This window comes from Pinus tabuliformis, chromosome 3_1 (genome assembly GCF_031772625.1).
Source record: "Pinus tabuliformis cultivar Carrire ecotype Pingquan chromosome 3_1, CPIR1, whole genome shotgun sequence".
Lineage (NCBI taxonomy): Eukaryota > Viridiplantae > Streptophyta > Pinopsida > Pinales > Pinaceae > Pinus > Pinus tabuliformis.
In genome coordinates, this window is record NC_142301.1 from 830,152,477 (window position 1) to 830,180,115 (window position 27,639).

General features: G+C 41.0%; 1 protein-coding gene across 1 annotated transcript; it reads right to left on the reverse strand.

The window, feature by feature from the left end:
• Positions 1–6,311: 6,311 nt before the first annotated feature.
• Positions 6,312–25,690, reverse strand: LOC149190055 (kinesin-like protein KIN-13A). Its single transcript, XM_089410422.1, has 4 exons — positions 25,241–25,690; positions 24,501–24,704; positions 6,898–7,089; positions 6,312–6,317 (listed from the first exon to the last, which is right to left on the reverse strand). The coding sequence occupies exons 1-4, from the start codon at positions 25,421–25,423 to the stop codon at positions 6,312–6,314; spliced, it is 585 nt and encodes a 194-aa protein (XP_089266548.1). The 5' UTR covers positions 25,424–25,690.
• Between the last annotated feature and the right edge of the window lie 1,949 nt (positions 25,691–27,639).

Genomic DNA, 27,639 nt, shown 5'->3' on the forward strand with positions numbered 1-27,639 from the left:
CAGTAACATCCTCCACTAACTCAAAGTCAGCCTCAGAGTGTGTACCACTGGTCCCAGACCAATAAAAACTAACCTGAAGTCAATGTCATAGAATGTACCACTCCTACCACTAGTTCCAGACTAGTATCATTGATCTCAAAAATGGAGGTCATCCTAGCGTAGGGAGAACGGTAGATACAGCGATGCATCCATCGGCACTACTATGGTCCCTAACTTCATTTCCCTGCTCATTGATCAGATGAGAGGTACTTCCCATGAGTCCCAGACTGCATGGGTAGGATGCCTCGACAGGAGAACTAATCAATCTTGTCCTCACAAGAGAACACGTCAATCCTGCTACAATCGTAGAGAACACATCAATCCAGGCCTCACAAGAGCACACATCAATCCTGCTACATAGTCGCCACAGGGTGTACATATATACCACCAGGGGATAGTGAATCATCCTGTGGTCATATGTTGCTCCAAGAAGTACCCCGCACCCTCCCGGAGCTCCCAAAGCTCAATGCATCATACAGGACCCTCATCGGAGAGTCTTTGAACAACTCCAAGTTGTTCTCAGAAAGTCAGGAATTTTACTTTCCCAAGAGGCTTTGTCAGAATGTCGGCGACCTATTCATCTGTACCGATATGTTGGAGCCTTATAGCTCCCCGCTGCACCATATCTCGAATATAGTGGTACCTGATATCGATATGCTTGGAGTGATCATGAAATACGGGATTCTCTGACAAACGAATCCCTCTCTAGTTGTCACATAGGATCACGGTGGTATCCAATGTAAATCCAAACAGCTCACTGAAGAGCTTTCTCAACCAGACTGCTTCACAGGAGGTGATGTTAGCAGCAATATACTCTGCTTCGACGGTGCTCAAGGCCACCGATTTTTGCTTCCTGCTCATCCAGGATATCGAAGCAGATCCCAAGGAGAAACAACACCCGGACGTGTTGTTATGGTCCTCCACATTCCCTGCCCAATCAGCATCTGTGTATCCAAGTAGTCTCACAACTCCGGCAGTGTATCTTAACCCATAAGTGATTGTGCCTCAAAGATATCTTAATAGATTCTTGGCACCAATCCAATGTATGTGGTGGGGTTCAACCATATGTTGACTCAACGTGTTGATTGCGAAGCATATATCTGGACGGGAGTTCACTAAGAACATTAATGCTCCAACGAGTTGTCGATACTCGATAGCATTTCGTAAAACAGGTCCAGCAGCACTACCGCTTAACTTCTTGAAGTCAAGCTCCATCGGGGTAGTTACAGGCTTGCAGTCCACCATACCAAATCTTTCCAATATTTTCACCACATATTTCCCTTGAGATAGGAAAATTTCCCTTGGCTTCTGCCACACTTCAAGTCCTAGGAAATATTGCATCGGTCCTAGGTCCTTCATTTCAAATTCAGAAGCCATCTCCCTCTTACATTTGTGAATGAGAGGGTCTGCACCTGTTAGAAAGAGGTCATCCACATACAGCACCAGTATGAGAGGTTTGTCATTTTCAACCTTAAAATAAAGGTTAGGATTGGCTTCACTCCTAGTGAATCGTAGCTTCATCAAGTAGCTATCAATCCTCTCATACCATGCTCGGGGTGCTTGCTTCAGCCCATAGAGAGCCTTCTTCAACCTGCATACATGAGATTTTCGATCATAAATCTCAAATCCTTCAGGTTGCTCCACGTAGACCTCTTCTTTGATCGAACCATGCAAAAACGTGGTCTTGACATCCATCTGATGTAGGTTCCATCCTTGTGAAGCCGCAAGGGCTATGATCGAGCGGATGGTCGTATATCTAGCAACAGGTGCAAATATCTCATCATGGTCTATACCTTCCTTCTGGGAGAAACCACGAGCAACGAAACAAGCCTTATACTTTTCCGTACTTCCATCTGCTGCATGCTTTATCTTGTAAAGCCATTTTGACGTGACAATTGTCTTGTCCTAGGGTCTGGGAACTACTTCCCAGACATCATTCTTCATAATAGACTCATATTCTTCGGTCATAGCATCCTTCCATACTTGATGCTTGATGACATCTGAGAATGATGAAGGCTCATTTTGTATAATCGTGCTCACGATGGTCAGGTATCCCTGATACCTGTTAGGTTTCTTACTTTCACAGAAGGTTCCTCGGGGTGCAGCATGTCCTTCAGCATCATCAAGTATCCCCTAAGCCATGAAGACCTTTTCCTGAAATAGGAAGGCTCATGTGGAGGAGGATCAATCGGATCCACGGGTTCTTCCACATCAGGCATTGATTCATCATCCTTTTCTTTTGGTTCCCTGGTGTCAGCTTCTTGAGAGCTCCTCAAAGTCGGAAGATTGTCCACCTTGCTGAGAGCCATATCTTCATCAAAAGTGACATCATGACTAATCACGATTTCCCTTTGACCGGCTACATAGATTCTATATCCTTTAGTATTTTCACCATAGCCCACGAAAATTCCTTTCTTTCCAGATGCACCCAATTTATTTCTTTTCTCTTTCGGCACATGAAAATATGCAGGGCTTCCAAAAATTCTAAAATGAGAAACATCAAGTTTCTTACCGGTAAACATTTCTTCAGGAGTCTTGGAACCCAATGCTTGATGAGGGCATCGCTTTTGTACATATACGGCGGTATTTGCAGCTTCAGCCCATAGGAACTTCGAAAGTCTTTGATCATGTAGCATGGCCCGGACAACTTCCATAATCGTATGGTTTTTCCTTTCCGCCACACCATTCTGTTCAAGGGTATATGGTGTAGTAGTCTCCCTCTTGATGCCAGCCTCTTTATAAAAGTTATGAAACTCATTAAATTCATATTCAATCCCATTATCAGTTCTTAAGATCTTGATCTTCTTTTCGGTTTGATTCTCAATCAGGGCTTTGAAGTGTCGAAACCAAGAGAACACTTCATCCTTCTTTTTCAAGAAGTATATCCAGGTCTTTCAAGAATAGTCATCTGTAAAAGTAAGATAATATGAATATCCTCCCAAGGAGTTCACAAAAATCATACCAGATATGTCTGAGTGAACTAGTAATATATCGGACGTCTTGCTTTGACTTGAGGGGAATGGTCCCCTTTTGAGCTTTCCTTCGGCACATCCCGGACATACACCTTCTTTCTCTACTCGGAATTCGGGCATCCCTGTTACCATCTATCTTACATCGGGTAGAGCTTTGTAATGTAGGTGGGCAAAACTTCGATGCCAAAGTTCGGACTAAAGAGATGTGTCACAAGACATGACACCTAGCGGACTTCCACCGACCTGATATAAAGAATCAACTCGAATCCCAAGAGTGAAAGCATTTTTAGCATTATTTTTCCATATACGTACCTTGCCATCACTAAAGGTTACCTTGTAGCCTTTGTCTTCCGTTACCGAGATAGATACCAGGTTCCTTTTGAGATCAGGTACATATAATACATCTTGTAAGTGGATCGTATTACCTTGATTCAATTTGAGAGAAACATTGCCTACACCTTTCACAAGGTATTTCATGTCATCTCCAAGGACAATTTCCAAATAGTTTCTTTCTCTATCAGATTATGGAGAACTTCCTTGTAACCAGTGAAGTGCCTAGAATTTCTAGCCTTCTTGAATGGTTGTCCTCTTCCTTGATTTCCAGCACTCCTTTTACCTCTGCTATTAGATTTGCCATTTCTTTGATTGTCGTGGGAGGGATTTTGATAATCGTCTAGGTGAGAGTCCTTTCTATCAGGCATTCCCTTGCACAGTGACCTACTTTGTTGCAAATGTAGCATCATCCTTTTCTTCCACCCTTAGGTCCAGCCTTTCTTTTCGATTTAGACCCAGAATTATTTATTTTCTTAGCATGAGAAGAAAAGGCAGCAGGAGGACCTTTAGGCAAGGGCATTTCTTGCTCTTCTACCCTTGTTTCTTCTTGAATGCATCTAGCCATTAATTCCTCGAAACCAAGAATTACATTATTGTTCAGAAGAGTAGTCCTGAACACGTACTATTCGAATGGTAATCCTCCAAGAGTCGTGAGTGCCATTTCTCTGTTAGTAATAGTCTCCCCAATAGATAGGAGATCGTTCTTGATCTTGGTGATTCTTAAGAAGTATACTTGCATACTCTCATCTTTACTCTTCTTGATTTCCCTCAGCTTATTTCTAAGAAACAAAACTTGATTTGCATCATTAACTTTAAATAAACTCACCAATCTATCGTAGATTTCCTTGGAGGTGTCCAGTTCAGAGATGTAGGCCACCAAGTGCTTGTCGATAGAGTCCCGAATGATCTTCTTTGTTTTGACTTCTCCATTTTTCCATTTGTTCCAGGCAGCAGCGGATGCATTTGATGGAGGCTCAACAGTATTGCCTCTTACATGGTCCAGCACTCCTTGATCTTCTAGGGTCAGATCGATAGGGATCTTCCATCCATGATAGTCAGCTTTCTCACGGAGCTTGTCTTCGGCAAGAAAGAGTGTTGAGGACCCCATAGTTCTTTTAGGATGCCCTTGCCAATCTTCTCTTTGGTGATTGCTCTTGCTCTTGCTTGGGCTTTGTCTTCACCTCAGCTCTGATACCATGTTCAATTATGGTATGTTCTATGCTTATAACAGTTTACTTCTTTTACTTATTATATTCCACAGATTAACAATCACATGTAAAGTAAAGTGCAGATAGAACATTAAACGATCGACAGAAAACAAGCCAAGACAAGAGACATAAGATGTGGCGGCTAGCCAAGGACAAACCCCACAATGTGTGGGGAAACCCTTTGATCAAATCTTCTTTTATCTTCAATAATTCAGCAAAGAGAAATAGTACAATAAATCTGATTTATATCAACAATAGCAAACCCTAGATCAGCAGCATCAGCATTAGCAGCTTCATCATCAAAACTAGGGCAGTCAATATCTCACAAACCGACCGTCGGATCGGCTTGATTCCACCACCAAAAAATGTGGCCTTCAGAGGAGATCCAGATGGACCTACAGTGCAGTTCTGAGGAGGAGATCTGATGGTCAACGCTAGTCAAACTTTGGATCTGCAGTTGCAGCTTCAGGTTCAGCAGCTTCCTTCCACGTGTGCGAGAGAGACCCTTTTTTGCGCAGTAGAGAAGAGACTCTTTTCTGCGCAATAGAGAGAGAGATGTGATGAGATGAGTGAGTGCAAATGAGGAAAAGTCCTCCTGTATTTATACACAACGTTGATGTTTGAATAGATGCGACTGTTGGGCTTCTAAGCCTATATGAGATGTAGGTCGGCTTGATAATAATTCCATAATCAAAATAAATTCACATCTCCATAAATACTTATCGGAATCTGATGATCTTTAGATCAATCTATACCTCTCAACGAGAGGAATCTAATAAAAATATTAGTATCCATGAATAAGATGACCCACATGAAGTTTGGCCCTAGTTGCCAATTTAACAATGAGGTAACCAGTGCTATGACCCAGTTTCTAGGCGATGGCTGCCCACAACAGGTTGATGATGTGCCTGGAGGCATACTTGTCATTGAGGAGGTACCAGAAGAGACAGAGAAGTCCAAAGCGGTGACCGAGTTTACAGAGGGTAGCCACCCTCCACAGTTTCATCAATTCTGGGCTAGCCTTCTAGCATTGAGAAAGAAAGCCACGACATTGCGAGAGGCCATTCTGCAACAGAATGAGCAGTTGGAGGGCATGAGAGTGGTTTGTGCTGAGTCAGTGACAAAACTGACTCGCATTGGGGAACGGTTGGGTTCCCTAATTGTTTAGCTGGAGTGCACATTGGAGCGATGAGGCAACCCTCCTCAGAGATGCATAGATGAGGCCAGTAGCACTAGCAGGTTACCATTACACATTGGAGTGGGAGAGGCAGAGTCACCTCAACATATTTTATGTGTGGACCAAGATGGTGAGATGCGGCGACATGAGTTGCACAAGGTGCATCCTTGGCAAGATGGAGGGTTAGTTCCATGTACGAGAGTTTATGCTCTCGACCCTTCCATTGGGGTTGGATGACGAGAGATTCTGAATTGGTGCTCAATGGAGTGGGCTAACCATATGGGGTTGATCATAGGTCAGGGTGAGAGTCAGCAAGCACGTTTAGGCATCGGGGATACTGGAGGCCCAGGTTGGCATTGGGATCAAGGTGGGGTGTGTCTTATGCAAATCTCACAAGTAGATTGTACGCCATTCCTTGGTATTAAACCATACTACTAATTGATAAAAGATCAACTATGGAACACAACTTGTCCAGCACTTAATTTGAAACTAAAATATGTGAATTATTTGTAATATAGATTCTATTATCAGATCATTCAAGGAAAAGTCACTTATTTGTCCACTGTTTTGTAACTTGCATTATCACATCTGTACATCAACAATAACCGAATATACTTAACATTATCCAGACTACCCACCCCAACAAATCTCATATCCACACTAAATCACATTGCATGAAACATTAACCATAATCCCATGTAACTGAATAAGACGTTCACGTATACTCTAACTGAAAAAGGAGAAGCATACAAAGACTCAAGGATACAATATATATCCCCATGATAATCAAGAACAACCTTCCAACCAACTTAAGATATATGGATTAAATATGTAAAATGCATCACTTAGAAAAGTACATGACACCTATGAACACCAGATTACCCACCCCAACAAATCTCATATCCACACTAAATCACATTGCATGAAACATTAACCATAATCCCATGTAACAGAATAAGACGTTCACGTATACTCTAACTGAAAAAGGAAAAGCATACAAAGACTCAAGGATACAATATATATCCCCATAATAATCAAGGACAACCTTCCAACCAACTTAAGATATATGGATTTAATATGTAAAATGCATCACTTTGAAAAGGACATGACACCTATGAACACCAAGCTATTGCAACTCCGTATTTTCACGAAGATAAATGTGACATACCACAACTTTAATTTTTGCCAAGTTTCCTTCCCGTCCAGTGGTTTCTTTATCAGTTATAGATGACTTGAACAAGCTAATATCTGGTCCCATCTCCAGCTTGCCAGATCCAGCACCATGATCCAACTCATTTCCATATCCCCTTTCATTTACAGTCATGAATGGCGATGTTTCAAGAGCTTCTGCCACTGCATGCTGCCAGAAAAGGAAAGTAAACCCAAGTCAATTCTGGATTCTGCATAAATTGGTTAGGCATGTCAGGAACCATCAAAAATTAGTTGCACCACAAAAAGGAATTTTGTGAGAACAGGTAAACCAAATAAAGTCCAAACATTTTTCCCATTTTGTTTCTCTAATAAAACAATATCTCAATACCTGCAAAACGCAAAAGACAAGAAAAAAATCGCATCTAACATGATCTTTATCCGAACAAAAATTCAGTTAAGTCACATCTGTAACACCAACATTCGCTCTAGTGTTTATATATTAACAAACTCATTGACAAATTAAGTAATGAGAGTGGCCTACCTTTACACAATCTTGAGAAATTTTGAAATTCTGTTTTATATCATGATGAATCTTATTCTCCTCACGATGGGCCCAGCACAGGGCTTGAAAGTTGAAAGTTGAAACCTTGAGGTTACGAAGGATTTAATAATTTATAATGGCTAAACAAGTGGCTAAAAACCTAAGGCCAGCCGCCAGTGATCTTCCTCATAGCATTCCCCCTTTCAGAAAGTGCTCAAATTTTACCTAGTGACAATGTCACAATAGATGATGATATTCTTATTAAAACTTACCATCAATTCCCCATGTAACAAAGGATTTAGATTGAAAACAACTAAAAATTCTAAAAATGTAACCTAGTTTCCTAATGGAAAGGAGGAATCAAAAGGCTACCTACAAATATCTGTAACAGGCATCAGTATCAAACTCACTCCCATACTCACTCAGTTACGGAGATGAAAGATGTTTCAAAACCTTCCTTCACTGCATGCTGCCAGATGAGTAATAAAACTAAGTCAACTCTGGACACTCTATCAAAGTTTAGGAATGCCATTAACAATTCAACTTTAAGCTGTAAAACAGAAAGGTGCCATGTGTAAATGGCAAACCAAATAGATTCCAATTTCCAACTACTTTTATGATTTTGTTTCTTTCATACCCCAGTATCAAAATATATCTGAAAATAGGAAAGACAGTCAAATCTAGTGCCCCACAAATGCATGCACAAAATTAATATTTTATTGTCTGCCATTGAAGAGCAAGGGCTCAGACACATAAAACTACATGAGCAACATGTAGGGTTAAGAAATTGGATCACTTTTCTGAATTAACTTACTGATATAGATCCTTCAGAAAATCCGATAGTTTCCAGTGACTAATAAGAAATTTATTTACCAAAGACATCAGAGTCATCAAATAGGAACAAACCCCTTAAAGGTGACTGTTGATGCAATATAGGCTTGTGATTGTACCTCTGTAATCATGTTTATGGAATATAATATCACTGCCAATTATCTGATTGCTTGCATCAAAGATAACTGCCAGAAGCACAAGAGTATGAATCACATGTATCAGACCCATACTAGCAGGGAGATGTATCTCCTGGAGTCAGGAAAACATTTCAAAAACCAGAGATGTCTCATGTACTTGAAGACATCTCGAAAGATGCTAAAAATATCTCCCTGAAGGCTCCTGCTGTCTCCCGTGAGCATCCTGCTGTTTCCCTCAATTTCTCCATAAAAATAGTAAAATACGAAATTTAAAATAATTAACAATAAAATCCTACCTAAACGCTAGGACAGATGCCAGAACTTAGACAGACTTGGAGAAGGAAAACATAACTATTACTAACAAAGAACATTCTGTTGAATTTTGTAGCTATGGTCAGCCTTCATATTAATATATTTTTATCGTATATGTTAAATATTTATGTAATGCATGTCCATGCTCAAAAGAAAATCGTATTCTTCATGTATTTGTTAAAAGAAAAATACAAGCCATGTTCGAATGACCTTATCAAAAAGAAAAATTTAAATTTATGACTTTTAGTTTTTGGCTCCACAAGATGTCCAAGTCGGCCCTCAAGTCACCAAATCAGCCCAGCCCTCAATGGCACCCATTCGGCCTATTGGATCACTATATATGTGAGGCATTCAATCTCTTCTCAAGCACCATTTGATCTGATCATTAAAAATCTTGAAGAAAGTGTAACTAGGTTTGGTCTTCATAATGACATGATCTTTGTATTTGATGTAATAAAAGGAAATAATTTATTTTTGTAATCTTGCTACATGGGTTTCATGAGCAAGAAGTGTCTCTAGGTAAAAGACTTCTTCTTGATGTCTTTAGGATTTATTTAAATCAATGTTTTTACAACCGGAACCGGTGACCGGACCGGTCCACCTAATGAACCGGTTTACCGACCGGAACCGGTCTAACCGGGACTGGTTTGGTCTAAACGAACAGGTTTTAAAAAAATATATTAAATAATTAATTTTTAATGAAACAAAACTATTTTTAAGATGTAAAACCATGATTCCAAGCCAATAGAGACAAAATATGCAAAGTTTGCTCATTTATATACCATGTAAAGGCGAATATATCAAAATGGCACCGAGTGCAATACATATCATCGACAAAATAGCAAAATACATAAGAAATGAGGCTCTAAATGGCCTATAAAGTCCAAAAACAATGTTGCAAGCTATGAGGCCATTGGCCTACTACAAGTCTACAGTGTACACATGATCAATCATCAAGTTCATCACCACTACTAGACACAGGATCATCATCAAGAGCTACATAGACATCATCTGGTTCAGAGTCTGAGGATGCCTCAGCCTGATCTACAACCTCAGTATCAATGCCACCAATGACAATAGAAGTGGACCTAATGGAAGCACGAGTTTGTCGACCTGCATGACTAGTGCCTTCCATTGGTTCTTTGCCTTTCCTTGATGCCGCTACTGATCCTGGTTCTGATGCCACCACATAATCTGCTTCATCCCCCGCTAAAGCCATGTCGATATCAAAATCAACGTCAAACACAGGTTCTTCAGTCTCCTCCACCCATTCTGATGTTGGATCAATATCGTCCAACACAATGGGATCTAGATCGGGAGTTTTGCTCATCATTTGGAGCTCCGATTGCATTTATTGTTTACCCCCAAATCATGAAATCCTAAAAACCATTAAGTCTGTTGAATTTTGAGTGAAATCTAAAATTCTAGTTTCTCCATATGAAATCCAATGAGGTCGAAACCACTCTCAAACATCCTGAGTCATTTCATGGTAATGTTAAAAATTTAAGTAAAAGAATGAAAATTAAAATTAAAGGAAATGTCACTTTTACATTAAGAATTTAACATTACCATTTATTGCCAACATTGTTAGGGTTGAAACACCCTTAGTTTCCCCCCAAAACCCTAAAACACAGTCAGAAATATGCTTTTTTAACTTTATGGTGGGCGTGCCTAAAACCGACCGGTTTAAGACAAAACCGGCCGGTTTGATACAAAACCGGCCGGTTTGATACAAACCGGCCGGTTCCATCCTAAACCGGCCGGTTTTCACCGGTTAGGGCAAAAAAATGGAGAAATGGGCATTCAAACCGGGTTTTTTGGCCGGTTTAGACCGGTTGGCTTGCTAACCGGCCAGTTAGACCGGTAACCGGTTTTTAAAAACGGTTTTTAAAACATTGATTTAAATGTCAAAGAGTCATGTGTAGAAACTCTTTATGAGTTCATGTAAATATGTACAAGTCTTCAAAGTTGTGTAACAGCCCTCCAAGACCAAGATCAATGCCTCAGAAGCAAGCTCACCGAAATCTGCAAGCAAAACAACAAAGAAATCTTATGTCGGCTCCAAAATGAATTAAATATATAAATGGATGTCACATCGGCTTGAAAAAGGACATGTCGGTTCATAAGTACACGTCGGCTCCAATGTATGGACATAACCACTATAAATACCCATCTAGGGTCAGCGAAAAACATCAAGGAAAAATTTTGGATTGCTCTGAAATTTCGTATGGAGGAGCAGAGCCGCAGTTAGGGCTTGACTGCACCTCGGTTGGGGTTTAGGTGCAGTCAAGACCTCGCATATATGGAGCAATAATGACGCAGCTGTGAGGCAAGTATTGGGGCTAAATATATCCTCAAGTGCAGGTGCAAAAACTCGGATAGAAGAAGCAGAGAAGATCTCAGATGAGGTGGCATGAAGTCTGGACATTCTCGACATGGCAATCTCGACATAACAAGGAGCAGTCTTGGCATCAAGATCTCGGTGGCACTCCTATAACAGACTAGTCGTTGAACAACAGTGATAGATCTACTCTCTCAGCTCAATGAAGAGTATGTCAAATGTTGTCTCTTCTATATATATATATATATATATATATTACAATCTTGCCATGATAATGAAATAAGGGTTCAGTGAAGAGATCCTCGGCATACATAGAGAAGGAGACTAAGTCATCAGTATTCAGATCTTGTATAAGGCAGTCTCAACATGCTTCGAAGAACAGTGACAAGGATCATAGTCTTGATCCTGACTTAATTGAAATCATAGTAATTATAGATCATGATCATATATATATATATATATATATATCAGTGATCTCATTGTCTCAGAGGATCTCAGTACAGCAAGAGATGTATTAGCAAATGATCCTGGTGATACTATTGTGAAGGCCTTTATGTTACAACAATGAGGTTGTAGCAGTGACTACAGCTCGATGTCACCCCACCTCTTCTCTCTAGAGACGTATGAGCACTCATGGCACAGTGGTCATCAGTCTCCACTTCCTTCTCCGCCTTAGCCGACGCTACCTTGGAGTCAGAAGGCTCTCCCTCATTCTTCTTCCTGGTGCATTGGGTTGCATAATGGCCCAGCTCCCCACAATGGAAGCACTTTATCTTGGAGATGTCCTTCTTCTTCCTCTACCCTTGCTGTCCCGCAGATGGTAGGGCTGCATCCTCTTCCTCCTCTTTCTTGATTCGACCTCCTTTGCTGCTACTTCCCACCTTGGTCAGCCATCTGCTCTCTTCTTGGTGAAGAGATGCCCACAACTCTTCCCATCCTGGAAGAGTCGCTCTGCCCAAAATGCTTTGGAAGAATGTCTCCCACTCCTCAGAGACTGCGTTCAGGGCAATCCTCACCATGAACTCCTGATCTGGCGTGGCCCCTATGGAAGTAAGTTGGTCCTGAATCTCCCGCAAACTATTGAGGAATAGATCTATCTGCTCCCCCTTCTGCATCTAATACGACCACAGTTGATTCTCCAGCAACATCTTCCTCTGCACGGAAGTGCCTTGATACAATGTCGTAAAGGTATCCCACATCTCCTTTGTCGTATTCTTCTCAGCAATATGCTAAACTACATGATCCTTGACCCCATCAAGGATTATGCACTTTACCTTGGCCATTGCATCCTCATACCTTTCGTTATCAGCTGGGTCGACTGGGATAGCCATGGTTCTCAAGGCAAAGGCCTTGATGTGATGTCTATCAGGAACAGACAAGATCCTGGTCTTCCAGATGACAAAGTTGGATGCTTCGTCCAACCTGTCCTGATCCCCTAGTCCGCTCATTGCCATCTCTGCTCTTCTCTTCGACTCCCTCTGAGCCTCTACTTCCCTCCTGGAAGTTCTCTTCTAGACTCCCTTTGAGTCTTGATTTCCCTCCTGGAAATCTTCTCCTAGACTCCTTCTGAGTCTCAACTTCCCTCCTAGATATCCTTCTGCCAACAGTCGAATTGCTCCTCTCCGATCCCCTTTGCTCCTGCAACACTGTTATGGACTTCTTGGCTAGAAATCCACCTAGGTATCGAATCCCTCTACCTTCATTTTGTCCCGTTATGTACTGCTTTGTTGCGACAGCACCAACACCCCACCAGCTTCACAATCCACAATTTGCCCACAGCTCCTAGGCCCTAGCAATTGAAGAAATTGAGCCACTTAGCTCTGCGCAATCCCAACAAGGTTGAATCGCTCGTCTGGCCAACTACGTCACTCCTTCCTGGATGAGCAGGATGACGTGGTTCTTCGTGAGCCTCTTCTGCCTCTCACTATTTCTGCACTGACCCTTTCTCTAGCTCGAAATGATGACGCAGGCCCTCTGCGTCACTCCTTCTCTGTTGCTTTCTGCTTAGGAACAAATTTTGTTTATGCTGCAAATTTTTTTATTTCAGTTGGTGCCTTCAGCTTTCCTGTGATCTGCAACACTCTAATACAATGTTGAAATTTCTAAGTCTAACCGATTAGAAATTCTTCTTGCACTATCTGGTTTATTTCACCTCCTTGTTTAATTTCTTAACAAGTTATTTAACCATACAAATATTGAAAATAAACACAAATGCAGTCTCAACCATCTACAGATCATCAACTGAAAGAATAGACAAACACACAAGGGACACCGTTATTTTTGGACAATCATCCCCAGAAAAACCCAACTTGGGAAAACCGGTGCAGCAGTTATGAGGGTTTTATTATTAAGAAGCTTTCTTGAGTACAACTAGGTGCCAAACTGGCTCACCCGACAGAGAAATCAACCTATCAGTAATACCTCTCTTCGGAAGCAGATATTCGGCAAGTCTGCTCCACGAAAATCTCTCCAACGCTTCTCTGAGGCTTTGCGTCAACCAGTGAAGACAATATAATCGATATTCGCAAATATCGCAATATTTTCAGGGAGACGAGATATCGCTAAGGAAATATCGTGATATTTTGTCTCCCCGAAAATATTGCAAAATTTCCGAAATAACGTCGATATTTCGGGAAAATATCGCACTACGACCTAAAAAATCGTTGGGCAGGTGAAAAAATGTGATGTCGCAGCTAGAAAAGGCCAAAATCGTTTTTTTACCTCATTCTTGTTTTCTGATTGCTGGAGAAGGAAGGGGAGAGCATTGTGCTTGCTATCAAGGAGGATTCGAGGGTTGAATAGCCATTATCGCCACCAACAACGAATATTTTGTTGATCAAAGATTGAAGAACAATGAGACAATCTTCATTTCTTCCATTAACAGGTATGTTCTAATAAACCCCTATGTTAATGATTTTTTTGATAGATTTAGGGTTATTGTTGCTTGCCTATTTGCCTACAAACATTTTGCTTGTTTTTTTTTTCCATTTGCTATGATTTTCATGCCCATGAGCAAATGCAAGTGTTTTCTACATATTTGGACAGCAAACTCCATTTTTTTTTTAACTTTCAAATGCACCCTCTTATTGTCATTTATGATTTTTCATTAAATTCACATTGCAAATAATGTAGCAAAAAAATTATTTTGTAAAATGTGGTGGTTATTACCTATTAATTCTAATATTTTTTTTGGTTCCCTACATTTGAGTTAGCTCACTACAAAATGCAAATATGCCAAAAGCCTTGGACCCATTTTGGGAGTATGGGGAGCCTGATGGTGGGACAAATCGGGCATATCTATCATGCAAATTGTGTGGGACTAGGATGACAAAAGGGGTTACACGATTGTAATACCATCTGGCTAGACTCACTGGACATAGCGTTAGGATTTGTACAGTTTCTAGTCCAGAGCTTATACAAAAAACTCTTGAAGCAATTGATGAAAAGGACAAAAAGAAGGAACAGGCAGAAAGAAACAAGGTTGAACATGCAAGTAGATCTTTTGGGATATCTTCTTTTGATTTTGATGTTGAGGGTAGTGGGAGGAGCTCCACAACATCACCTGCTACTGCTAGTGTGAAGTCATCATTTTTTGTTCCACGAACAGGACATGGAGCACAACCTGGCATAAAATCAATTGTTAAAAAAAAAGAGAAGCAAAAAGCATATAGAGTCATGGGGAGGTGTCTTTTCTGGAGCAACTTACCTCTCAACATCACCAAAACCAATCCATTTTGGCAGCCAATGTGTGATGCTATTGTTGTTGTGGGCCCAAGGTACAAAAGTGCTACATATGAGGAGTTGCAAGGGCCAATTCTTCAAGCAAAAAAGCAGTACATCAACTCTAGATTAGCGAAGTTGAAAAAAACATTGGAAGTTTCTGGATGCACAGTGACGTCTGATGGTTGGACAGATAGGAAGGGTAGGACCCTTCTAAATTTCTTGGTTCATTGTCCTAAAGGTACCATGTTTATTAAATCAATGGATGCATCAGCACATATCAAAGATGCAGCAACGATATGTAAATTGTTAGATGGGTTCATTTGGGAGATTGGTGTGCAGAATGTGGTGCAGGCCATAACAGACAATGCAGCTAATTATGTATCTGTCGGCAAGATGCTTATGGAGAGGCATCGCACATTGTTCTGGACTTCGTGTGCAACACATTGTATTGATTTGCTGCTTGAGGATATGGGGAAACTCTCCTTCATCAAGGAGGTGGTTGATATGGCTAGGAGCGTCCCCAAGTTTATTTATAACCATGTTTTTGTTCTTAGCCTCATGAGGAGGTTCACTAGAAACAAGGAGTTGCAGCGTCTTGCAATCACACATTTTGTCACAAACTATATTACCCTTCAGTCTTTGCTTCAACTCGAACTTGCTTCAATGTCAGTTCGAGTTGAAGCAAATGTTTGTTTCTGATCAGTGGCGTGATTGTCGATTCAGCAGGAGACAGGACAGGAGAGCCATTGCAAAAATGGTGTACTCTGACACATTTTGGCAGGGAGTAGAAGAAGCATGCTCAGTTAGTGAACCTATAGTATGGGGCAATGGGGCAAGGTTCTGAGATTGGTAGATGGGGAGAAGCTTGCAATGGCTTATTTGTATGGGGCAATGGATAGGGCCAAGGAGACCATTCGTTCTTATTATGCAGACAAGGGTTTTGCTGGCCTTGATAGGCATATGATGTTATGGGATGTGATTGATAGTCGGTGGACATGGATGCTTCATCGACCCATTCATGCAACAGCACTCTTTCTCAACCCCGCATTTTCATACAAATGCAGCTTTGATTTTGATGGCGAGGTGATGGAAGGGCTCCATTCCTGTATTCATAGGATGGTATATGATCCTCAGCTTCGTAGTGAAATCAATCGTGAGATACAGTTTTATCAGGATTATGTTGGCCTATTTGGCTTTAATGATGCTCTTAGGGAAAGGACCCTCTTCATGCCACGTAAGTGACAAGTCATCACTCATTAGAAATTAGAATTTTCAATTTAGAATTTCCTTAGTTATAATTCTAGATTTTTAAAATTCAATTATGTAACTTTTATTTGAAAGTTTAATTATGTTTTAAGTTTTTGAATTTTTTATTTCTTTATTTTGTTGTAGATATTTGGTGGTGAAGCTATGGTGCAAGGGCACCAAATTTGCAGAAATTGGCCATAAAAATCTTGAGTCAAACATGTAGCTCTTCAGGGTGTGAGCGCAATTGGAGTGTATTTGAAAAAATACACGCAAAAAGAGAAACGGGTATAACTTTGAGCTCCAACCTTCAGTTGAGCAATTACACTTTTTGTAATTTTTAATTTTTAATTTATGACCTTCAAGTGTCAAGAGTCAACACTCAAAACTCATTAGTCTTTTTTACACTCTTACAAGTTGGAGTTCGCACGCCTCAATGATTTAGTGTATGTGCATTACAATATCCGACTTCGAGTGAAGAAAATAGAAGCACCAATGGATCCAGATGCCATTTCATTACACAATATTGATGTATAGTCTCAGTGGAGGGTGGAGTCTGAGGAGCCCATCTTGGAGGAGTCACCTTCATGGTTAGAGCCAGATGATCCATTAGAACAGGGGCAGCGAGAGGAGGAGGACTCAGAGGAGAAGCAGCACGAGGAGGAGGAGCATGAGTCAGAGGAGGAGGAGGCCATTGTGGGAGCATCAGCATCAACACCATCTACTATAGATATAGGAGAGCACAGCTCCATACCTAGCACTCATTATTTGACATTAGGTGCAGGGCCAAGGCCTTCTACTACTAGGGGCAGGCTTGGCAAACAGCCCATCATATTTCCCCGTAAAATGGGGAGAGGGCAGTGATTTCAGATAGACAGCTGCTAGTTTTATTTGTTTTGCTACATATAACTCACGATGATGAGATACTTTTATATATGTGATGTTATTTTGTATTGGTTCTCCACATTTGAGTCCTTGATTGGACAATTATCAGGGATCAGCAGGATTTGGTATCGCCTTTGATGTATCATTTCTATTTTACATCATATATATCAGTGCTTTCTTCGTATTTATGTGCCAATGTGTTTATTTCATGTTGTTATTGCTTTATATGTTTAAAAATCTGAAGAAAAAATGAATATATTATGCATTTTTTATGCTTGTTGATATTTGTCGATATTTTCGCCGATATTGCCGATAAGATGTTTTCTGGACCCTCATCGATATTTTGTCGATACGATATTATCAACACTGGCTTCTGCGTTAGCCTTTTGATGCTATGTGCTAGCTCTCTGGCCCTCTGCGTCACTCATGCAGGCCCTGGTAGCCTCTGCGCAATCCCTCTGGCCCTTTGCGTGGCTCCTGTTGGCTCTGTGTATCCTTCTCTGCATCAACGTTGATCCTTCAGCACTATCTTTGCCTCTCTGCTATGCACTCAATGCCCCTTCCTTGCAACTCTGATCACTGATTCGATTTCTCTCAGCAAACCCCGCTCCAGAAAATCGAACTGACTAATCAACTTGGTGTCTCCAACTAACCGTCAAGCCTCCTCTTATACTTTTTTGTTGAGTCTTCAACGGTCGAGATTAAATCTCTAATCAACGGCTAAGATTAAATTTGGCTTGATCCATGTTATTAAGAACCTTCTCACCCAATTTTATATTAATACCCATTAATATTTTTATTTTCCTAAATTTAGACTTAGGAACCCATTAAAAATATTAATTATTTTAATATCTCTCTAACCGGGTGGAATTTTCCCAAACCATTTTTGGGTCTTGGAGACCTCATGTGCTTTAGCCTCTCCACCAATTTTCATGGCTAGAGCACATCCAATGCTACCCCAAATCAAGACTCCCTCTTAACAAGGAATGTGCTCTAGTAATGCTCCACCACTGAACATCACTCTGATCATTCGGCACCGGTACCTGTGTTGATGCTTGGCCTACTGCCCAACATCCTCTGCACTGCTACCTCCTATAATGTTACCCATGGCTCTGTCACTGCCAATGCTACATCTGTATTGTAGCTCCCTTTGCATCCATGTTGTTGCTGGTCCTTTCTCCCAACAATGCATCTGCACTGCAACCCTCTCTCATCATGTTGCATCATGCTGCCCATAGCACTACCACTGCTACTATTGCACTGCAACTCAATTACTGAGACAGTAACTGATATACCCAACTACTGACATCCTCATCAGGCTAGAAGCCCTCCTGACGCTGAAGCTCCCTCTGATGCCTTTGCGTTGTTGCAACAACTTTGTGCCTCTCGCACTACTGTAAACACCTTTGTGCCTTCCTGCACTACTACAACCTCCTTTGTGCCTCTCGCACTGTTGCAACCCCCACAGCGCTGCTATAGAGCCCTGCACTCTAGCATTGTTCTGCTGCTCCATCCGCATCTTGTTTCTACCGACATCCGTCATCCTGCTACTGTCTCTCGGGGCTCCCGTAGCCGGATATGATCCAAGAGTTTGGGTACCTCAAGGATCCTGCCCCACATCTCCTGTAGTCCTCCTGACTACAGCTCGATGTTACCCCACCTCTTCTCTGGAGGTGTATGAGCACTCATGGCACAGTCGTCATCAGTCTCCACTTCCTTCTCTGCCTTAGTCGGCGTTGCCTGGGAGTCAGTAGCCTCTCCCTTATTCTTCTTCCTGGGACACTGGCCCAGCTCCCCACAATGGAAGCACTTTATCTTGAAGATGTCCTTCTTCTTCTTCTTCCCTTGTTGTCGCGCAAATGCTAGGGACGCATCCTCTTCCTCCTCTTTCTTGACTCGACCTCCTTTGTTTCTACTTCCCGCCTTGGTCAGTCGTCTGTTCTCTTCTTGACAAAGAGCTAGCCACAACTATTCCCATCCTGGAAAAGTTGCTCTGCCCAAAAGGCTTTGGATGAATGTCTCCCACTCCTTGGAGACTGTGTTCAAGGCGGTCCTCACCATTAACTCATGATCTGGCATGGCCCCTATGGAAGTAAATTGGTCCCGAATCTCCTGCAACCTGCTGAGGAATAGATCCATCTGCTCCCCCTTCTGCATCTGATACGACCACAGTTGATTCTCCAGCAGCATCTTCCTCTGCACGAAAGTGCCTGGATACAATGTTGTCAAGGTATCCCACATCTCCTTTGTCGTATTCTTCTCAGCAATATGCTGAACTACATGATCCTTGACCCATCAAGGATTATGCACTTTGCCTTGGCCATTGCATCCTCATACCTTTCGTTATCAGTTAGGTCGACTAGGATAGCCATGGTTCTCAAGGTGAAGGCCTTGATGCAATGTCTATCTAGAACAAACAAGATCCTGGCCTTCTAGATGACAAAGTTGGATGCTCCGTCCAACCTTTCATGATCCCTCAGTCCATTCATTGCCATCTCTGCTCTTCTCTTCGGCTCCCTCTGAGTCTCTACTTCCCTCCTAGAAGTTCTCTTCTAGACTCCCTCTGAGTCTCGATTTCCCTCTTGGAAATCTCCTAGACTCCTAAGTCTCGATTTCCCTCCTGGAAATCTCCTAGACTCCTAAGTCTCGATTTCCCTCCTGGAAATCCTTCTACCAACAATCGAATCGCTCCTCTCCGATCCCCTTTGCTCCTGCAACACTGATATGGATTTCTTGGCCAGAAATCCGCCTAGGTAGCGACTCCCTCTACCTTGGTTCTATCCCGTTAGGTACTGTTTTGTTGGGACAACAACAGCACCCCACCAGCTTCACAATCCACAACTCCTAGGCCCTAGCAGCTGAAGAAATTGAGCCACTTAGCTTTGCGCAATCCCGGCAAGGTTGAATCCCTCCTCTGACCAACTGCGTCACTCCTTCTTGGCTGAGCAAGATGACGTGGCTCTTTGTGAGCCTCTTCTGCCTGTCATTGTTTCTCGCTAACCCTTTCTCTGGCTCGGAATGATGACACAGGCTCTCTGCGTCACTCCTTCTCTGTTGCTTTCTGCTTAGTAACAACTTTTGTCTCTCGGGACAGCTGTTTCTGCTACAAATTTTCTGATTTCAACTGGTACCTTCAGCTTTCCTGTGATCTGCAACGCTCTAATACCATGTTGAAATTTCTAATTCTAACCCATTAGAAATTCTTCCTGCACTATCTAGTTTATTTCACCTACTTGTTTAATTTCTTAACAAGTTATTTAACCATATAAATACTGAAAATAAACACAATGCAATCTCAACCATCTACAGATCATCAACTGAAAAAAATAGACAAACACACATGGGACACCATTATTTTTGGACAATCATCCCCAGAAAAACCCAACTTGGAAAAACCGATGTAGCAACTCTGAGGGTTTTATTATTAAGCAGTTTTCTTGAGTACAATTGGGTGCCAAACGGTCTCACCCGACAGAGAAATCACTCTGGCAGTAATACCTCTCTTCAGAAGCAGATATTCAGCAAGTCTGCTCCACGAAAATCTCTCCAACAACTCTCTGAGGCTTTACATCAGCCCTCCTGGCCTCTGCGTCAGCGTTCTGATGCTCTGCGTTGGCTCTCTGGCCCTCTGCGTCACTCACGCAGACCTTGGTATCCTCTGCGCAATCCCTCTGGCCCTCTGCATCACTCACGCAGACCTTGGTATCCTCTGCGCAATCCCTTTGGCCCTCTACGTGGCTCCTGCTGACTCTGCGTAGCCTTCTCTACCTCAGTGCTGATCCTCCGGCACTATCTGGGCCCCTCTGCTATGCCCTCATTGCCCCCTCCCTGCAACTCTAATCATTGGTTCGATTTCTCTCAGCAAACCCCGCTCCAGAAAATCGAACTTACTGATCAACTTGGTGTATCTCCCACTAACCCTCAAGCCTCCTCTTATACTTTTTCTGTTGAGTTTTCAACGGTCGAGATTAAATCTCTAATCAACGGTTAAGATTAGATTTGGCTTGATCCATGTTATTTAGAACCTTCTCACCCAATTTTATATTAATACCCATTAATATTTTTATTTTCCTAAGTTTAGACTTAGGAACCCATTAAAAATATTAATTATTTTAATATCTCTCTAACCAGGTGGACTTTCCCCAAACCATTTATGGGTCATGGAGATCTCATATGCTCTATCCTCTTTCACCAATTTTCATGGCTAGAGCACATCCAATGCTATCCCAAATCAATAGTATTCAGAAAAAACTTATGCTTAATAATAAAAACCCTCATATATGTTGCACTGGTTTTCCCGCATTGGGTTTTTCCAGGGATGTTTGTCCAAAAATAACTGTCATTTGTGTTGTATCTTTCTCTTGTTCAGTTTCTTGTTTCGGCATATTATTTTAAATGGTGTAGGTTGCAGTGTATGTATTTCAATGTTTGTCGTAAAAAACTGCAAATAGCTTGTTCATGTAAATCTAACAAGTAGGAGAAATATCATGAGTTGTTGCAGTAGGGATTCCGGTTTAGGAATTTTCACACAAAAAACTTGATTTCTATAATTAATGACAAGGAACTTGAGCTTCTCATTAGTGGGCTTCCAAATATTGATTTGGATGACCTTAGAGCAAATACGGAGTATGTTGGTTACAGTGTGGCATCTCCAATGGTTTTGGGCGGTGGTACGGAGTTTTAATACATGCTTTTTTCAACTTGTTACAAACACTTCAAAGGTGCCCCTAGAAGGTTTTAAAGCATTACAGTGGGATAAGAAGAGTTTTATTTATTCTTTTCTCCTACCTTTGATTCGTGTTCTTTCCACAAATGAAGATGAAATTGAGGTTGTAGAAATAAAAGCAGCAGACGTAAGAAGGAAATCACCTTATTTATCCATTATATAAGGAATTAATAATCAACAAAAAGTCGTCAAATTGGAGAAGTCAAAATACCAGTATATGGAAGATGTCAGAAAATGCCTCCATTATATCGAGGATGGGGAATAAAGTGGGCAGCAGCAAAATTGTCATTGCTTAAGGAAAAGCAACGTCGAGAAGGATGGATTGTTATGCTCCTGAGAAATTAATTGTCCAAGAGGCGAAGTAGCCTATCAATCCCCATAGGCTATAGTCATCAAGAAAGGGGAAACCCCCAAAATCTAAGAGAGTTTTGGGGCAACTGGTCAAAGAAACCCAAAATTGGGGTTCGGAGTAAAGTTCACTCAATCATTTAAGAAGAAGAGGCCCCTCTAGGAAATCTATAAATATAAGAGGGTTGAATTCATTTTCAATCATCATTGGATTGGATCAATTATCTCTGATTTTCTTTGAGCTTGAGGCTCTGAGGGTTTTGAGACCTCTTTTTATACTAATTTCGGCGATGAAAGATTCCACCCTAGTTAGTTTATTTTTCTCTTTCTTCTTCTTGTTCTAGCACAAGGAAATTTATTATCCAAGAACAAAAAGGTTTGCTCAAGGCAAATTTGTAGGGTTGGACAAATTCCTCAAAAACTAATTTATGGCCATATTATAAGAAACTTTGTTGAGAGCTTTGTCCGAGGTAGGTTGTAGCCTCTGGCCTTAGAACAACGAAGAACTGGGCAAAGGCACACTACCATAGTGCTAGACCGAGGCCGAACCCATTGCAAATTCAGCCCATTTTTCAGAAAGTCAACATTCTCCTTAGAACCTGGAGCACTAAATGAGGCAAGATTCGGACATCTAAACTGATAATCCGAATTTATTTTGGGATAAAGCGTGGTCATAGGAAGTGTTACGTGGGTCCCTGTGGTAGATCGGTCTTTATTTGAGGGAGAAATAAGCATTGAACGATGCAAGATCTGTGATACCAAAATTGACGATCCAAATAAAGTGTGGCCATGGGAAGTGTTACATGGGTCCCTGTAGCAAATCAAATTCTGAAGGCCACGACATGGAATAGAGTGCGAATCTTGTAATTGAAGAGGTCAGACCCAAGATCATATCTTGGACGAGTTTTTGGAGGAGTACTGAAGCAGAGAACACAGATCTCCTGTAGTCAAAGATCACCACCTAAGGAAGATCCCTGAAGTTCATCATTTAGCCTAAGGTTGGCCGGAATCAATAAGCACCAAGCAAGTGGTCCACTGGTCCTTGGAACGAGGCATAGCATCATGTAGTAAAACTTGTGGAAGTACGAAGATCCTAATTGAAATAGCTCCGAGACTTCTAAGGCATTTGATCAATAGAACTCGTAGAATGTTTTAGTAGTTGCACATAAATTCAGACCTATGTTTTACTATTGAATTTGCTAAGGCTGGTTGGAACTGAATATATTACGCTGGGTGATTGCATCGCTAGCTTATTTCATAATTGAAGTTGATTTTGTTTATTGAAATTTATGTTACATGTGTTGAGTTAAATTGTTTAAGCAAGGAAGAAATTTTATTTATAACCATAGCTATTGAAGAAGTTCTAGGGCAAAATTCCCTTTTTACATTACATGGTTTTTGTGGATTTATGCCATATCAATGATATTAATTTGTGAATGTATCGTATGCTTGAGTGGAAAATTTGATAGGCATTATGCTCTTGGGCAGATTTGACAGCCATTGAGGCATTTGCCTAATCTTCTTTCACTTGTGGTGACTGCATAGCAGCCCACTTTTTTGTAAGTAAAATTGATGCGTACTAACTAGATTTTTAAAATGGTAATATTAAGTATTGCTTTGTAAGATCTTTTGGACCCTGCATTTGACCATAAAGATCATGGTTTATAGAGGCTCCAAATAAGGTTTTGCATAATACCAGTAAATGATATTGAAATTTGTCCATAATCTGCACATCCCACAAACAGGACATAGTGTTGTTCCTACACTGAAAAGGTGAGATGCTGCATCACGGATGCCTAACAAGCCTTTTAAAAAAATTGCAATTTTTTTTCCATCTCCTTTCCAGATTGGCAGACCATTAAGTGCAAGGTGCTCAACTGTCATCCCTTCCTTTGTGAAGGTGTAATTACCAGCATGCTGTGCTTGTCCTTTGACCAACGGATTGATAACATCTTATTTGAGATATGTTGATTTCTTCTAAGGAGATCATAAGCCAACTTTAGACTCGAGCAAACTATCTCCAGTCAGCTCAGAAACGAAAAGAAGTATAGCACTCTTGAGTCTCCACAGTTGGATTTGAAACGGATGAGATTCAGACGCCAATTTATAGTTCAGCTACACTGAACGCTGACATGGGCTAATCTACAGTGCCTTTATACACAAATTGAAATGCCCAAAATTAAAATACGACCCACAGAAAATTAGTAGGTGCTGAAGAATGACCTGCCATTACAGGTCCCCTCCTTTAATTTTGATAGCAACATTAATTTTCTCTCTTATTTGAAATAAGGATATGCAAGACTCTATACAATAGCCGATAGAAGAAAAAAAAAAATTGCAGACCTTTCTGGATGGGACAACCGGCAAGAACTTGGTAACAAACAGCAGTTTTCTAGCTTATAGCTGCAATCTTGGGATTTTCAGAAAAATTGCTATGCGTACTATTTAATACAAGATCAAGCAGAGAAAGAAAAATTTAGGCTAGATTCCAATGTCCAAATCTGAGAAACACATATATGCCTTTACTAACCTCAGTAAGCAGTTCATTGTCATCCATGGCATGTAAATCCAAAAGCCCAGCACCAAACTCGCCTCTGATTTCGGGGGTCGTGAACACGTCGATGGCAGCCCCAGGGGGAGTAAAAGGCTCCAGTCCAGACTCGCCACCGAGGTTCATGCTTCTTAACATCTTAAACAACTTCTGCTTCTCCTCCATCGACTGCGAGCCATATCCCTACCAGCATTGCATTTTACCCCAAATTAAAAATCCTAATGATATAGTATTCAAAATATTGCATCCCAAATCCCCAAAAAATAATTTAGCTGAGTCAAACGCCAAACTACTACCGAGATTTATGCCAAAAAATTGTGTTCTGTAGGAAATAACATCAATGTCAAAGTTTGCTGCTAAAATTTATATTGATGATGCAGAAAAGGATTTTGATACTGCTAGAATTTTATCAATGATGCTGAAAAGGATCGTGATACTGTCGAAGTTTAAATAAATAATGTCGAAAATGATCTTTGATAATGCTGAAATTTGTATAAATAATGCCAAACATGATCTTGATAATGCCGAATTCATATGAACAACGCTGAAAATGATCATGATACGGCTGAAATTTAAATTTGCTCTACATTTAGCTTTGGTACAAGGGTTTGGTGCTGAAATTTTCTTAATATCGCTCAAATTTATGAAAATCACCTCAACGTAAACGGCAACTCTGAAATGAATAAAATGCGGGTGAATGAAGGCTAGATAAAACAAACCGGCACAGGCGAATTGGAAAGAAAGCGGTGATCTAGGCCTGGGGAAGCCAAATGCCTCAAGCCGGCCGACTGCAGCCAGCGGGACATGGTGGCATCGCTGGCGTCACCCGTGTGCTGGCCCCCCATAGTTCCCGTCTGGTCATATAGAGCTGCACTGCTCTGCTGCAAATGACTGCCTCTCATCTGACGAGGACCTGTGAGATAATGGAGCGGGCGGGCAGGCGTGGATATTTAAAATAACCTCCTCATGCAGAAGGATAGCCAATCCTGGGCGACTTCTGTGAACGAGGGTTTAATCGGTGTCGTTCATAAAGTACGCCTTCCGAAAAAACGATCAAAGATGTATATATAGACACAAATATGTACATATTCCGTGTCTATGTGCTTAGCTTCGCGTTGTCTCTGCCTGGCCTGGACCGGCAAGCAGAAATCGTGCCGTTCGTGCGTATATACGATGTGTATATATATTTCGAAAACGGATATATCTATTAATATATACAGGACATTCCTTTGACTTTTCGTAGCATTTTCTTTGGTAGGGCTTCTAATGACATGCACACACGAAGTAAAACAATCCTCGGAATTTGGAAGGTGCGTAAGCGGCGGTGGGATCTCCCCTTAGATAGTAAAGGTGTACCGTTCAAATATCTTTTTGCTGATTAAAAGCAACTCTCTTCGCATATTAATCAAACGGGACATTGCATTGTTAATGAGATAATTTTTTGGTTTTTTCATGGAGGAAAGTGGGAACGTAACACTCGCTCGCAGTTATTTTCATTAATATAAAAAGTATCCTATTAGATTTCCTATGTTGCTGCTTACTATATTTTAAATTATTCTATAATTATTTTTTAATAGAAAGATATTATATTATTCGCTTTTATGGTCAAAGACTCTTTTGTATTTGTCAATGAGTTAAAAGCATAAAGTTTGACCGTGAGAATATTTTTGTTAATTTTGATGTAGTCTTTTTTTATACTTGCATCTCTATTAAGGATGTTATTGCGGTCATCAATCGCCTCACTTATCTTGATACCGCTCGTTTAGTAGAGTTTTGTTTTACTTCTAGTTTTTTTTGCTTTGATGGAGAATTCTATGAGCAGGCATGCGGGGTTGCCATGGGCTCCCACCTGTCCCAAGTTGTTACTAATCTTTTTATGGAAGACTTTGAATCCAGGGCTTTGGCCTCAACTCGGCTCCTGCCCAAGCTTTGGAAAAGGTTTGTGGATGACACTTGTGTCATCTGGTCTCATGGTCAAGAAGAGTTATATCAATTTTTCCAGCATCTCAACGACCAATCTTCCTCCATAAAGTTTACTATGAATCAGGAGGTTGATTGGTGCCTGCCTTTCCTTGATGTTCTTATTTCGAAAAAGTATGACGGTTCTTTCTCCCACTAAGTGTTTCAATACTAAGCAGTATCTCATGCAACTCTCATCATTTCCCTACTCAAAAGTTGGGTGTTCTCAACACGCTTGCTACTCGAGCGTTGAGAATCTCTGATGAAAAGAACCTTGATAAGGAGAAAGCCCATCTCCTTAATGTTTTTGTTAATAATGGATATAGTAGGCACCAAGGTCTGAAAGCTTTCCTTAAAGCTAGCAGAGGTCCCAAGGTTAAGAAAGACCCTAAAGATTGAATCTCAGGGGTGCATATCCCTTTCATTTAGGGGACCACTGACAAGATCGTGAGGTTCCTCAAGAAGCATAATGTTCCCTCAACCTTTAGACCCCTTAACACAACTCGTAACTCCCTTAGGTCTGTAAAAGACCTTGTTGACCCCAAGGACATGAAAGGTGTTTATGTTATTCCATGTTCTTGTGGGACCCCCTATGTTGGTGAAACTGGGCGATCTATTAATCAGAGGATTCATGAGCACAGCGTCGACATCAAGCATAGGAGGACCCAATCTTTAGCCTTGGCTGAACACGCAAAGAAGTCTAAGAATCATATATGTATTGAGGAGGCTCGGGTTATTGCTAAGATTGCTCCTTTTCATCACCATAAGTTTAGGGAAGTCATAGAAATCGAAAGGAGGTCGAGCAATCTTAATAGGGATGACAGTTGGAAGATTAGCAATTGTTGGATTCTTGCCCTTTCCTCTTAGCCCTACACCCCCGGCACCCCACTGCCTCCCCCCTCTTTCTTTTTCACCCTCCTTCGTTATTTTCATTGTTTTATTCCCTGCACTACTGGTTTGTTTTGTTCCCTTTTCTATTGATTTATAGTTTTTTCTTCTTCTTTTTTGTACTCTTTACTTTATTTTTATTAATATTTTCGATTTAATCCTAGAATAATATTCTTATAAGTTTATTTCTAAACTATAAATAAGAAGATAATATAGCTTAGCATAATATTTATTTATTAGGTTTAATTTCCATGTATAGGTTCTTGTAAAA

What these genes read in the sequence shown, in the direction of transcription:
- LOC149190055 (XM_089410422.1), bottom strand. Translation starts at nt 25,423, where the DNA reads ATGAGAGGCAGTCATTTGCAGCAGAGCAGTGCAGCTCTATATGACCAG. An exon ending in TTTCCAATTCGCCTGTGCCG is followed by an intron (nt 24,705 to 25,240) that starts GTTTGTTTTATC and finishes CAATGCTGGTAG; the next exon opens with GGATATGGCTCGCAGTCGAT. An exon ending in ACAATGAACTGCTTACTGAG is followed by an intron (nt 7,090 to 24,500) that starts GTTAGTAAAGGC and finishes CTTTTCTGGCAG; the next exon opens with CATGCAGTGGCAGAAGCTCT.